Source organism: Triticum aestivum, chromosome 2B (assembly GCF_018294505.1).
Source record: "Triticum aestivum cultivar Chinese Spring chromosome 2B, IWGSC CS RefSeq v2.1, whole genome shotgun sequence".
NCBI lineage: Eukaryota > Viridiplantae > Streptophyta > Magnoliopsida > Poales > Poaceae > Triticum > Triticum aestivum.
Window position 1 is genome coordinate 158345170 of NC_057798.1, and position 15674 is coordinate 158360843.

General features: G+C 41.5%; 1 protein-coding gene and 1 long non-coding RNA gene across 2 annotated transcripts; both read right to left on the bottom strand.

The window, feature by feature from the left end:
* Positions 1-926: 926 nt before the first annotated feature.
* On the bottom strand, positions 927-2052 carry LOC123040917 (glycine-rich cell wall structural protein 1-like). The gene has a single exon (XM_044463635.1). It carries the CDS (start codon positions 2043-2045, stop codon positions 1164-1166), a length of 882 nt encoding a protein of 293 aa, XP_044319570.1. The 5' UTR covers positions 2046-2052; the 3' UTR covers positions 927-1163.
* A 10803-nt stretch (positions 2053-12855) lies between these two features.
* On the bottom strand, positions 12856-14854 carry LOC123040918 (uncharacterized). The gene is made up of 2 exons (XR_006418324.1): positions 14582-14854; positions 12856-13279 (listed from the first exon to the last, which is right to left on the bottom strand). It is a non-coding gene; the product is annotated as an uncharacterized lncRNA (long non-coding RNA).
* Positions 14855-15674: the final 820 nt, after the last annotated feature.

Sequence of the window (15674 nt, forward strand, 5' to 3'; positions counted from 1 at the left end):
CTACGTTGTATGCAAGTTAGCGATGTAATCTTACAGTACATGGTAAGTATCTACACGGGCAACTAAAAAAATATCTACACGTGAGGGACCATACTTCTTTGCATCCTATCTAAGGAGGCATCCATGCATAATATAAATACTAGTGGTTGAGGCCCGCAGCTTGAGAGAAAGCTGTGCATACCTCATCTTCATTTAAAAAATAAAAAATCATTCCCATGTCACATGAACATCATATCCATCTCAAAAAAAAAATCTTCATCTTAACATTAAAAAAACATTCTCACGTCACATGAACATCATATCCATCTCAAAAAGAAAAAGAAAAAAACTATAAAAACTTTTCTCCGAAAAATAAAAATGTCTCACTTCCATCTTCGAAAAATTATCTAAAAGAATCAAAAACTTTCTCACTATGGCCAACCAGCATGCGGCGCATAGCTAGTTAGCCACCTTTCTACCGCACCTTAATGTGTTTCGTACGTCCCCAAAGCTGAAACTATACAGTTGGCAAAAGACAAGAGTAAAGATTTTCACGTGGATGTCATCTTTCTTCAAAGAAAAATGATTTCCATGTGGTTTGTTGTAATCTGAACATATGGGCTGACATGGTATGATAGTTGTAACCTGACGTTGGTGGTTACAAATCTTACCTCGTGCCTTTCTCTCCGAGAACCAAATCCTAACTCATTCTTTCCAAAGTAATATTATGACGCTCCATTTTTGCTTCACGGAACATAGACCGGTTACATTTTTCAGGCTGTAATTTTACCCCACATACTTTTGTTTCTTATGTTTTGAATTGTGACCGTGTGAGATGGCTGGTGTAAGGAATAAGAATTCCTTACAGAGGATGACGAATAGCGCGATCCTACATGTATATATAAGATATAAGACATTGGTTCGAAGGAGTAATCCAGTACTCACACTAACAAAGAAACATATAAGAGATCATAACATAAGATATTCGTAGGTAGCGATTACATGTTAGTAGATTGCTCTACTAAACTATTTAGTACTTCCACTAGAATCATGGAGCCCTTTATTAGGAGGCGCCTAGTAAAAACCCTACGAATGAAGAGAAACACAAATGATGTGGAATATTGTGAAACAAAGAGACTAGAAGTGGTGTTGGGCTCCGATTCTTGCTTGTTTGAAATTGAAATTTAGTGGTATCCGCCTTTGCCGCCTCCGGATCCGCTACCTCCACCATTGCCAGACCCGCCGTTGTAGCTGCCGCCCGTGCCCCCACCCTTTCCACCACCGAATCCGGTGGCATAACCTTGACCAAAGGAGCCAGTGCTACCAGTATGCCCGCCCCCAAAGCCAGAACCAGAACCAACTCCCATGCTTGGACCTTGAGCTACACCTCCACCTTGGCCACCACCGTTGCCGCTACCCCCTCCACTGGCATTGCCTCCGGAAGTGTCATCGCTGGCCGCCTGTCCACCTCCAGCGCCATTACCACCTCCATTTCCTCCATCACCGCCACCACCGCCAGTACCACTACCTCCAGCATCAGAGTAGCTGGCACCACCAGCAGAAGGAGCTGGTGCGGTTGCTATGCCACTCTCACCGTATCCTTCGCCGGCACCATCTCCGGCTCCAGACCCGCTTGACCCATCTGCACCAGCACCTCCACCACCGCCCCCACCCTGACCATCAGCATTGGCGTACCCATTGCCACTAGGGGCTGATGCCGATCCACTCGAACCGACACCGTTTCCACCACCAGAGCCGGAACCAGACCCGGCCCCGCCTTGAGAACCACCGCCAGCACCGTTTCCTCCTCCTCCACCTGCTCCCTTGGCAACGTAATTCTTATTGGAATCTCCACCACTCTCACCACCATATCCCAAGCCACCGCCTCCTCCGGACCCTTCACCCCATCCACTCCCAACCCCACCCGACGAGCTGCCACCGCCTCCGCCTCCCCCGCCTCCACCCCCAGCACTAGAGGAACTAGCCAGCATCCTCGAAGCATCGGTGAATCCAATGCTCACGAGGACAACAAAGCCAAGAGCTACAAGCTTAGTGCTAGCAGCCATTGTGAGTGAGCTCGGGGGAGTGTGTGATGAGTTGCGTGTTGAAAGCAGACTGGGTTGCGTCGGTATATATAGTGGAGGCCGTGCATGGGTGATTGATGATGAGTGTTGGATCTCACACGCGGAAGGCGCGCACGCTTTGTGTTGTGAACTGACATAGTGAACCGATGACAAGTTCTCTAATCACGTACGGTAGCATGCACGTGGAGTATTTACTTAATCGGTAATTAGTTGATTAGAACTGGTCAGCTGTAGAAGCGTCTGAAGATAAGTACTGACGCATCGTTGAGATTACATCTCTGGCAAGTAGCATCCAGATTAACAAATTGTTTTCTCTCCACCACATGAAATTAAGAACGTCAGTTGCCTTTACTCGATACGCACGCATGAACTGGAAGCCGTAGATCACAGGTAATCCTTTGACATTGCACTTAATGAATGCTACTTGACCATTATCAATCATGAACACCGCGGATCTATAAAAAAGGAGAACGAAAACATACGTAAAGTAAGTGTACTTACCGTACGTAAGGCATTGTCTCTTACTTTTTTTTTCTGCGGGGCATGTCTCTTACTGTTAATTACCAACAGAAAATGACTAGTGACTCACCTAATCGTAATAAGCATTAACACTAGTACTCCTAGTCCTAGAAGCACATGAGCTTGGCATGCGGAAGATGAGCCGAGCTCTGACCCGCCGTCTGACGTCGTTCTTCGTCGTCGTCGGTGCATGCAGTTTGAGAAAGGCTTCAACTAGCTCCTACTAGCTGTAGCCGCTAGGCGAGTAGAGTTGACCTACGAAGGAGAGGGTTGACCTAGATTTATTGCACACTACTCCTAGGGTTTAAAGCTAACAGCGGCGACCTAGGGTTTAACGCGCCCTCGAGGTTCAGAAATTTGACCACGTAGTGTAAGCACACAGACAGGAACACACTTGGAGAGTTGGAGTATGCTATCTTTGGGATCGTTATGGCGACGCAAACACCGAGAGTTGACCTACCCCAGGCTTAGGACTCGGTATTCGATTCTCCAGCTGCCATCTTAACTAGGAGTAGCAGGCCATCTTAATTGACGGGATCACCGAACATGTGGTTAATCCATTGCCCCTCCATCGCATCGCTGGAGACTACCATCGATGAAACGTGGCTTATTGCCGTGCTCTACTTTCGATAAAGGAAAACATATTAATATCACGAAGATATCAATTACACCCAACCTCTGCACCAACAAGATATCGAAGAGATCAAGGATGCACACAGCCAAAAACAAAAATTAAAAAGAGAGAAAAATAAAAACAAAGACCCCATCGCAGTAATGAAACACTCGTAACAATAACACTCTAAACACCACAAAAAGTCAACCCCCGGACAACAGAAGAGGTTCTTCAAAAGCGACGCCTTCAAGAAAGAAACAATGCGCAAGCGTTGTCGTCGCCCGATCAAAGATCTTGAGTCTTCGCCCTGGAGAGAGTCCGAGATCCCAAAAACAATGCCTTCGCAAGACCATTGCCAGGTACAACCAATGAAGGCCATGCCTTGGATTTTTCACCCTAGAGATCGCGGCTCAGTACTAGAGAAGCACACCAAAAAATATTGTCCACCTGTGTTGCCGCCCCTCCTGCCAAGGCCACCGCTGCAAGTGCTCAACACCCGACACACAGGGGAAAAAACGGTGTCGCCATTCTTCAGCGCAACCAAAACTCCTCTCCGCCATTACAAGTCTCTGATCACATTCATCATGACTTTCTTCACCATTATCAACGCCGTGGAAATCTATACTTAGACATGTCCCATGGCACCGGCAAGACAGCGAAGCTTCGCGCCACACCCTCATAAAGCATCTCTGGCTGAAGGTGAGGGCGCGCCCGACCGGATCGATTTCGATTTAGATATTCAGTGACGCCGTGCGCCACAAGCTGGGATCTCCGATAAGAAGACTGGAACTTGTCGGTGTCCGGATCAAGGAGACCGGCAAGAAGCAGATCAAAATTTTGGAGCAGGAAGAACAGCAGGGCCAACCACCGCGGGACTCCCTTGGATGCCGACACGCCAGATCTGAGCAGTGAAATCGGACAATCAATGGAGGAGCGGATCCGAATCGGATCGTGGTGCTCACATGCAATACGCTGCAAGGAGACGCCATCATGGACACCATCACGGAAGCCACCAGCCGCTGTGCCATGTAGATCGAAGGACCATCGGGCTAGGAGAAAGCTCCATCGATGGAAAAGCAGAGGGCCCCGCCGCCATTGTCTTAGGCATCCGTGTAGCCTTTGCGTGTGGTCAACCTCTGATGGCGACGAGATGGGAGGTCCGATGGCGGACTGAGAGGCCGGCGGCGCGAGATCCCCCGAGTCGCCAGACACGAGCGACACGGGGGTCGTTTTATCGTCTCGTGCTCTATGACTGGAACCCTCCTTCAATGTCATGCCAATCTTTCTTTCTCGGCGACTCTGAGCTATTAGAATAATCCAAGACACGTCGTCGATCATTCAAGGACCTAGCACTCACACGAAGCACGACGCAAAGATTTGTTAACATGGTTCATCAATATATGGCTACATCTCCGAAGTCTGACTGTGAACGCTTCTCCCCACATTATATAGGAGGTCTAAGATACAAGAGTCCTACTAGGACACTACTACAATGTTACCCTTTCCTTCCAAACATTAGCGCGAATTGTATTTTTATTCTTATTTATTTTTGTGAGAGAAATTATCAATCTATTTATCAATCATGACAGTAGAGAGAACATAAGAGGTAATAAAAATTACAACCAGGTATATGGACCACCTAGCGACGACTACAAGCACTGGAGCGAGTCGAAAGCGTGTCTCCATCATCGCCCTTCCCTCACCGGAGTCAGGTAAACCTTGTTGTAGACTTGTAGTAGACAGTCGGAAAGTCATCGTGTTAAGATTCCAAAGGACCAGTGCACTAGAGCAGCAACCATCGCCAATGAAGAGAGTTGAAGATCGTAAAGATCAAACCTGTAACCACACAAACGAAGACGAACAAAAAGTGGATCCAAATGAATCCAGCAAAGACCAGCACCGACCGAATCTCACGAGATCCGACAAAGACATACCTTCACACATCCTCCGATGACGCTATTCACACCATCGGGGCGGGGATAGGAATGCTCTCTAAGTAGTCACATGTCGCGTGTTGTGTAGAACCGTGTAGCATCTATAAAGCAAAACCTTGGTACCAAAGCTAGCTTATTTATTAACGAGAATGAATCATGCAGCAGCCCCTTACCTTTCTTAGAAATTCCATAGTTTCTGGTTAAGCTTAATCTAGGTTAAAATCATCATAAGTTTATTGATATTTTCTTGATAGAGTTTCCTGTAGCTCCTTCACAATATACCTACACTGCATCAATAGTTAGAGAAAACAGAATGACTAGCTAATGTGAAAAGTTGTGATCATCACTATTTGTTATACCCTCTACTTTCAATATACTTTTAAAAGTAGCCATAGATCTGGAGAAAATGTCTTTTTGGTGTGGCCTTGCTACCATTTGCATTTTTTTATATGATGGTTTAGTGGTCGTCTCTACACCTATGTGGTCTCAGTGTTGCACTATATGTAGGCATTCAGCTTTAGCATCATGTTGGGATCCAGGATAGGAACTAATAAGATGCAGATTTGAATGTAGAGAAGGTAAATTGCCTTTTCTTAACAGAGAAAGGGACCCCGAAGGATCCCGAAACTTTATTCATAAAAACATATTACAACTATGATTATAGTTGGACCCAACGGACACTAGAAATTACAAATAAGTCCCTAGACTTTGCAAGAAGGACCCCAATCTAAGATACTGAATCGCAATTAGGTCCTCAACCTTCTCTCAGCTTCCACCTCGCCATCACAAGGTTCAGAACCACTTGGGGAGACAAGGCCGACGAAACACATAGCCACGACCACCGAGATGACGCTATGACGCCTCCCTTTAGGCATTTGGGCCCGGGGGGAAGTTTTGGACGTCTTTCGACCAGAAAAGTCACTAGATCCGCGAAGAATGCCCATCGTTCGCTCTCCAATGAGCGGTATAGCTCTGCATCGAACTCAGGTGTGGATTGATGTGTCCAATTTTTGCGTAATTTTTATACCTTTTATTTTTGCACCTTAGTGTTAGGATTTTAGGATTTTACCACGTCCACGCACCCTTTTCTCTTTTTTCACTAGCATTTCATCTACGTAGGTATTTGGGGGCACGAGGAAAGAATGCCAAGGATATGATGTAAAAATCATGTTAATTGGCACGATAAAAACCTATCATAAAAGGGAGAAGTGGAATGGAGAAGAAAAAACAAGGTCAGGCTCTAGAGCAAATGATGGTGTCCAATATGACCACGCGTGCTCGTACTGCTGATCGTCCCAGCTGTCGTTGCAACCTCCTAGTCCAGTACTTCTACCCTGGGCGATCGGATCAAGGTTCATATGCCTACAGCCACCACAAACTCATCCAGAATGAAGAACCCTAACCTCTAGAAATGATCCGGAGGGAGGATTGATTGAAGGGTTCCACCGCGACATCACTCCCATCGAGGAGGCATCAAGATCATCCATCTACACCTTCACCATCCCATCACCATTTCTTTGTAATAAGATAGACCTTGTGGATCCATTTTTATATTACATAGTTTCATCCATGTTTATCACAATTCATCATGTTATTAGGTAGGAACCCTAGTATGTTTAGGTACGAAACGATGATAGGATTTTACATCCTCTTTATATGTTATGTTGATGATATTCTTGATGGGTGAAGTCGACCATCCAACATATGCCTCTTTTGGATGAAAGGTCATTACTATTTGTGTGAAGGTGAGTTTGTGGAGCTTTGTACTGACAGTACCTATTTCCCTCCTTCCTTGGTCATTGCAATAGGGGATCAACGGAGACCGCCTTCAGCTGCGTCCATGAGAAAACCCTTAATCACCATTCTAAAGCCAGTGTGTGGACAAAAGGTGGTGGTGTATGTGATACCGGGTTGTTGCATGTATGCACGTATCTATGCTTGGCTCCGCCCACTTGTAGAAACAAGTGGCTTGGGAATCTGAACCTAGAACTATCCATTAGCATAGGTCGCATTAGAAACATAATAGAGGGGAATCCGGACTCCCCGAGAACGACTTAGCCTATTGAGTCCAAACTACCATAATTCCGTGATTGCATATTTTTATTTTAATCTTGTTCTTTATTCTGTGTTCACAACTCACTTGTAATATTTCAAACTTATATTTCCACTTTGCTTTGGACCGCAACTAACTTGCAGGCACAATATTAAAAATATCAACGAGAGACAAATTTCATTTCCTATGCTCCCTGTGGGATCGATACTCTTACTTCAAAGAAGGACATCAAGGATACGTGCGACGATAGCGAGCTACGGATTTGCATCCTCCATCACCATCTCCATGACGTCTACACAAAGAAGATGAATGAGAGAAGGGGATCCTCCAGATCCGGGAACCAACACAGCCCCTCGTCACCACAGATCGGGGGAACCCTGGACAAGGGCCTCCAATCTGACTAGCACGAGATCTCCAACCACCCCTTATCCGACCGCCATGGTTGTAGATGCATGCAACAGAAGCAAGAGAGGAAGAACCAAATCAAGTTTATTTGAGAGGAAAGAAAGCCTACGACTATATGAAAGAACAAGATCTAGGCATCCCTCCCACTCAACGCTCGCCACCATGGCCGCCGGCGACCGGGTATGGGGGGAGCAGCCGGAGCAAAGGAGGATGGGAGGGATCAAGGAAGGAGGGGACGAGCGGCACAGAGCCCGTCGCCATAAAGGGCAAGTCCAAAAGTCTGTCGGTGTCTCACTCCTACGTCAGGCAAGTTGCTTTTCTATTGTGAAGCATGCACAATTAGTATTCAGCACTAAGGCTTGTCTAAGACATGTTATAGCCGGGCGCAGTGGAGCACACCCTTCCATCTAACAATATGTATCGCCAATAGCGCTCGCTACGGGTGAAATCACTCACTAAGGCACTATTGTGGGTCAGCCCATTAGCAGTAGATACGTGCGGGTAGAACGCTACTTTTAGGAAGCTTCTAAAACATTCCGCCCACTTTTGGGAGATTTCAAAAGGTTTTTCCCTTTTTTTATTTTCATTATTTACCGGTTTTATAGATTTTTCTGTGATTTTTTCTTTCTTTTTTTCCAGTTTATTTTCTTTTTTAATTCACGAGAATTACTTGAATTCACGAACATTTTTTCAAATTCCAACACTTTTTCAGTCCATGAATTTTCAAATTCATGAACACTTTCTGAATTCATGAACATTTTTTGAATTCTTGATGCTTTTTGAAATTCATGGAAAGTTTTTGAAGTGATGATTTTTGTGGTTAAATTCATGAACAATTTTCCACTTCATGAACCTTGTTTATAATTCGTGAATAAAACTTGAATTCATGAAAAACAATTAAGTTCATGAACAATTATCGAATATGAACAGGGTTTCAAATTCGTGAACACTTGGAAATTCATTAAAAAAATACATTCGTGAACATTTTCTAAATATTGAACATTTTGAAAATTCTTGTACATTTTTTTAAAATTCACGAACATTATTTGAATTCATAAAAAATTGGATTTATAAACATTTTATTTCAAATTCGTGAACATTTTTGTAGCTAACGTTTTTGACCAATATTGTAAATATTGTAAAATATACGAAAACATACAAACAAAAAAACAATGTGAAAAAACGAAGGAAAAAATGCACTTGCTTGTTGGCTGGTTGATGGAATCTCGCTTTTTTGCTAGCTAGGCCAGGCTCATGTAGGATACCGCTCGACGGTGCGGGAGGTACGCACACGACTTTTTATTTTAAGGCTAGGCAGGTACGCACGCGAGTTATGTCTCGTTTATACTTACAAGCAAAAGGGCTCATGCGTTTCAATGGGAGAGAAAAATTCATAATATTTTGCTGAATCATCGAGATACACTATCGCTTCCAATTTCGTCAAATCATGAACAATTTTTTAAATCATGATCATTTTTTAAACTCATGCACATATTTGAAATGGTGAACATTTTTCAAATTCGTGACCACTTTTACAAATTTTCGAACATTTTCAAAAATAAAGAATATTTTTTGAATTCATGAACATTTTATAATATTTGCAAACTTTTCTTAAAAAATAATAATAAAAATAAGCATTTTCTTGAATTGGTGAACATTTATAGAATCGGCAATGTTTTTTGGAAATTGCTGGAACAATTTTTAAAATTCACGAACGTTTTCTTGATTTAATGAGCCTTTTTTTCTTTAATGAACAGTTTTTGAAATGCATGATCATTTTTTGAATTAGCGAAAAATTTATGAATGTATAAACTATGTTGTAAGTCTCAGATTGTTTTTGAATTTCTAGTATATTTTTCCATTCATGAACGTGTTTTCCATTGGCAAAATTTTGTTCAATTTCATTAAGATTTTTAAATACATGAACTTTATAAAATCATAAATTTTTTTGATTTCCCAAACATGTGTTTACAAAATTTCGAACATTTTTTGAATAAGCAAACATTTATTTTAAAAATTGCAAACATTTTTTGAATCCATAAACATTTTATTTAAAAATTCTCATTTTTTAAAAAATTGGAACCTTTTGAATTCCCAAATTATTTAATATAGGAAAAACAAAAACGAAAAAGAAAAGAAAACATAAAATACAAAATCCTCTATTTCTAAATTGCTAGCCGTCACGAACTATTTCTCTCAACATGGAAGCATGCCAGATCCTCGCATAACATGCATGGAAAAAGGCTCATCCCCACATCATCACACAACATGCAAACTTGCCACTTCATCATAACATGCATGAAAAAAAGACCAATCTCAACATGCAAACATACATGAGAATTTTCGTTCTATTATGCTATATATATTTAATAAACCTTTTAGAACTATATATTAATCAAACATAATAATTATATGTATTTTTAGTTTAAACCTTTTATATTATTATTCAAATATCCATGTTTCATTCAAGAAATCACATTGAAATATGCTGCAAAATATGTCCACAACAAGGTGCGGGGTATCATCTAGTTTATAAAAACAGGCCGCCCGGACATGAGCCGTCCCATAAAGGGTCCGCTGCGTCTTCTCCCAGCACACGGAGCGCAGTATAAGAGGTCCCTACTGCATGGGCAGGCCCAGGGCGAGGATTTCCCTGTGAGAATTTTTTTATCACTTATAGATGGCATTGATGGGTAATATTTTACAATTTTGGGAGCAATTTTTGTGACGTACCATTAGAAACAATAGCCCCTTTATTATTACTAGCAAAAGAGCCCGTGCGTTGCAACGGGAGAAAAAACACAACACACACTCTTAACCGAACAACCATCACTCAAGACCACAATAGGTCCATCTCCTTTATTTTAGCGACACATCATATTTGTGTTGCCGCTTATCCTTCTTCCCACCCTCGCCGACGATGGCCTTAGTGTTCACACAAACCAAAACGTGTTAGAATGTGGTTAATCCTAAGACGTCTCTCTCTCCCTCTGTCCTCCCTCTCCCTCTCTCTCGCTTTCTCTCACACTCGCGATGAGAAATCTGTTGTTTTCCCCTGCGACGTATTCAGAGGCATGCATGTGTAGTTCTTGATGTTTTCTTTTCCCTATATGATTATAGTGGGTGTTTATTTGCAATCCGGATCGCCGCCTGTATCAAAGAAAAATGGACCGTGCGCTATAGTTATAAGTTTCCTTCCAAAACAATATTTAAAAAATATTTAACATGTAAAATTAACATCATATACAGATTTCATGCATTTTTCTAATCAAATTTCATATATAACATATTAAAATCGGAGTTACGTTTTAAAATATGCGTATAATTTAGAAAGCCATTTGTTTGAATTAAATATCTTTCAAAATAATATTTATAAATACTTAACAGGTTAAAATAATCTTATATTCATATTGTACATATTTTTCTAATCAAAATTCATATATAACATGTTTAAATTGGAGTTACGGTTTAAAAGATATGGATGATTTAGAAAAACATTTGTTTGTATTAAATATGATCCGTGAATAGAATACCTAAATAGTCAAGGGGTTTTTTGAAAATCTGTAAAATAACGATTCGGAGTGACTTAAATCTGGACTGCGGGTTGATTTCATGTAAACGCAGGGGCTTTTTTGCAAATTGGCGTGACGGACGGGCAGAAACCCTGCGTGCTTTATTATTACTAGTACAAATGCCCGTGTGTTGCACCGGGCGAAAAATTAAAACCCGCTCCATGTGCCATTATACAACACTTTTTTAATCCATGTTTCGCAAACATCAGAAATAAGATCGTCGATATTTACCTTGAAAATGGGATTTGTGGTCTTTCATCTTCCCATGTGGACAACAAAATACTTCATGAAGCACATCAGAAATAAATTAACAGTAGAAACTACTTTTAAATTAGGATGAGGGACATGTAAAAGTTGTGCCTCCAAAAACTACATGTGTGAAAGATCTGTACTAATACATCCACTCTTGCAAGTACTTAGTATTCACCTAGCATACCTACAAGATCTACATGATTACCAACTATACAAATATATGTTTAGATCTTTGGGTTACTTGTAGTGTGTTCTAACCAAATACAATTTTAAGATGATATGCTGCAATACTTTGTTCTAGTCACCCATCTGCCGAACTACTAAACAATCCAGTACATGTTTTGATTAGCAAGACAGAAATATATAGATACTCTTCAAATTAAACGGAGTCCATTGAATATCAGTAAATTTGTTGCACATACAAATACCTCTGCGTTGCACCGGGCGAAAAAGTAAAACATGGGCATGTACTAAGTTGGCTTTACTTTTTTCTGTCTGGGCGTCCACACTCTCAAAGCTGGGTAGTACGTACAGTACTTTATATTAGACTGTTTTGTTGTTGCACTTCTGATCTAGTAGTCGGTTTCCTTTTTAGTTTTGTGATCAGTATTAATCCGCGAAGGACACAAACATCAAATCGTCAAACATATCTCTCAGCCAACATGAAATCGTCAAACACATCTCTTAGCTGCTTGAGCGCGGATGTGTTCTCGCCGTCCTCGGGGCCGCCGGAGCGTGTTTGCCTTGAACGCGGATGTGAGCTTACGGTTTCCTCGACATCTGCTTGATGACCCTTTGTCGCGACTCACTTACCTTGAACGCGAACGTGAGCTTACGGTTTCCTCGACATCTTTTTGATGACCCTTTTGCCGCAACTCACCGGCGATGGCATGTAGGCTCTGCTGCTCGTCGTCACTGGTGCGCCACGGTTGGAGCAGAGGGAGGACAACGGCGCGTGAAGACCGCCATGGTTGGCATGGAGGGAGGAAAAATGGCACGCGAAGACGCCTCGAGGGAGATAAGGTAGGTCGCTGGAGCACCAAAACAACGCGGCCGCAGTTCTTTGTTTATTCCCAATCTTAATGAAGGGTTGCCACACACTGAGGAAACAGAGCATCATCCAGCGGAAGCAACACACAAACCAGGAGGAGGAGCATAGTTCATATCTTCAGATTGAGGGGAACATATTTGTGGAAATTAAATAATAAAAGCACTGCAACTGCTAGTAAACAACATGATAATTTCAAGCAATACACATGACCATCATCAAGCACAGAATAATGTTAAAGAGTACAGGTCTAGATTTCATTTCAAGCTAGAAACTCAAAGTCGTTTACTGAGTGGAGTGTAGCATCTATATATATGGCTCAAAGTCGTTTACTACCTTTTCCACCCCAAGTTCTCTAGTAGAAAATAACCAACAGTACAGTTATACAAATTACAATTAGCACAAATAGATTCTCAACTATATATATGGTTAATCATCCTTCATAATTTTAAGTCTTTACAATTCATGTGTGTACCAGTATCATTTGAAAATAGATCAAACAACACCCTGTGCACTTCAAGTCTTCAACCATAACATAAACAAAAATTTAGTCTGCTGCTACAAGTACAAACAGAATCCATATATGTAGGATGGCATTATGTGTTGCTTGTCAGTCAAATGCAGTCTACTGTTGGCAACAGCTATATTAGCTACAGTAAACTGACGAATTGACAAACAGATGAGACCCATCAGATGCTTCAAAAGTACATGCGGCAAAGTAGGTCTAGGCGATCGCTGATGGTCTTCCGGCAGTCCGCAGAGGCGATGGCAGATGGCCTTGCTGCAAAGTCAGCGAAGGCGAAGTTGACGGAGACGACGGCTGCAAAGTCGACGGATACAACATATTACAGAGATGTCAAAACCAATTAATCCACTCCACTAAATACACCTCATAATCCTATTTTGCTAGGTGCAGCAAGCATATCTATGTGTATGCAATTAAGCTATTTGATAACCGAAGAAAGAGCAGAATATATGAAACTTCAAGAATTACTCCAGCATCATGCCCAAGAATTACTGTAACCAAGTTGAAGCCACCATGTTCAGGTATATGTAATCAGCAACATGAAATTTCTTGGTTCAATCCTTGGCTAGTAACAATACTGAAACAGGAGCTTGTATCATATCAGCCAAACTGAAATTGTGAACAATCGGAAGTAGCACCAATTTTCAGAAAAACTAAACTGAAACAGGCGTAGATTTATTCAGTACATTGGATTTTGTCTCAGCCATCATTTATTTGAGTGTCTGTCTCTATATACTGCATCTCTGTTTGGCTGCATGCTCTGGAGAGGAGCAGTAGCTACTCCACTGCACTTTTCTTTGTGTGGCAGCAGAAGCAGATTAACATATTCCACTTGTGTACAAAGGGCAGCAGCAGCAGATTAACATTATAATTTATGCTTGTTTGATGTGTCCGCAGATTAACATTATAATACTAACTACAACCACCCACCTTGTATCAGTCTCAGAATATGGCCAGCATGCACACTTAACTCTGAATCACTTAGCACAGCAATGGCCCTTTTTTTGGCTAAAAAGTCAGAGAAGGTTAACAAGGCTTTGCACGGCAATGTGCATCCCCAAGAGCAACAACTCCCCATAAGCTACAATTTGTATGAAACTCAACTTTTTTGATTTGTTTTGCGTTTTTAGGAATCACAAATATATGATTTTTTTAAATCTCGACTGATGATTGTAACAGCACAAAAGAATTCATTGGGGGCATGCATAGCCTGTTGGAGGCTCGAACACAAAACCATGCACTCCCTTTGGTTGTTGGTACAACATAATGCAACATAATGCAAATTATGTATGACAATCCATTATGCAAATTACCTATGAAACTCTGAATCAACGAAATTACAAATATTGAGCAGGTGTACTGGATGCAGAGTAGCTAACAGAAGTGTAGCATCTATGAATCTAGTGGAAGCATTACAGACTTGAATCAAATTTCTGAACTCTGAAGAAAGCAGTTAGAAAATAACTGAAACTTTGCTAAAAACTGTTGAACTATGTACTGAATAAAAGAATAGGTTCGCAATTCTGTGGCAGACAGAGAAACAGGGGCTACCCTTGATTTCCTTTGTAGTGATTTGGCTTTCAAGGGGCTACATACCTCTGCTGTAGCCGCCGTTGTCGATATTGGACGGCTCGACGGATGTTCTTCTACCTCCGTCGAACTCGGCGTCTCTTCCTCCGGCGAACTCGAAGGCGACATGTTTTCTGGTCCAAGTACTCCGCGATTTGATGGATTTGCTGGTCCAAGCACGCAACCTGATGGAGGTTCCGGCCGAGGACCCTTCCTTCTTATAGGACACGGCACGAATTCAATCCAAATCATACACGGGGGCAGGATCTCGGAGATTGAGAAGCTTACTCGTGGAGGCCGGAGAGGATTGGCGGGGGCGGGCAGGTCACAGTGGCGCGTGCTCATGGCCGGTGGCTGATTTATGCAGATTCACATTCAAAGTGCAGATTCTCTCTATAAATTTTTCGTATACATGCCTAACAACTTTTTTGCTACATGTTGAATACTTTAAGAATACATGTGAACATTTTTTTAAAGCATGTTTGGAATTATTTTCAAAAACATGCTAATAGTTTTCAAATACACATTGACCTTTTTTAATGGTATTATATTTTCTTTAAATCAAGCTAACATGTTTTACATTGTATAAAGATTTTTTTAAAGCCATGAACTTATATTTCAAATGCATGAACATTCTTTTCAATGTCATGGACACTTTTTTGAATTGTGCGAAACATTTTTAATTACATCATTTTTTACATCGTATAAAGGATTTGAAAATTGTACAAACATATTTTTTTAAACCCGTGAAATTCTTTTTAATTGTCACTATCATTTTTTTAATGCCAAGAAATATTTTCTAAACTACATGAAGATTCTTTTTACATCATTTAAATATTGTTTGAATGAAATGGTTAGCTGCTGAATCACCCTTTTTTGCTATAGATCTGAATCACTCAGAAGTCATCGGATGCACATCGTGCGGTCACACTTTCCGCTGATCTTTCACACTAAGTGAGGCGTCTAGTATTTGGGGCAATAACCACAACAACAAAAATCAAGTGTTGGGTGCTGAAGTCGAACTCCGGCTTTCAAGGATTTGGTGCAAAAATCAAGTGTTGGGTGTTGGAGTCAAACTCCATGTCTGAAGGATTGTGGGACAACAACCACTTTGACTAAG

Excerpts from the sequence above, each read along its gene's own strand:
- LOC123040917 (XM_044463635.1), bottom strand. The coding sequence starts at position 2,045 with ATGGCTGCTAGCACTAAGCTTGTAGCTCTTGGCTTTGTTGTCCTCGTG.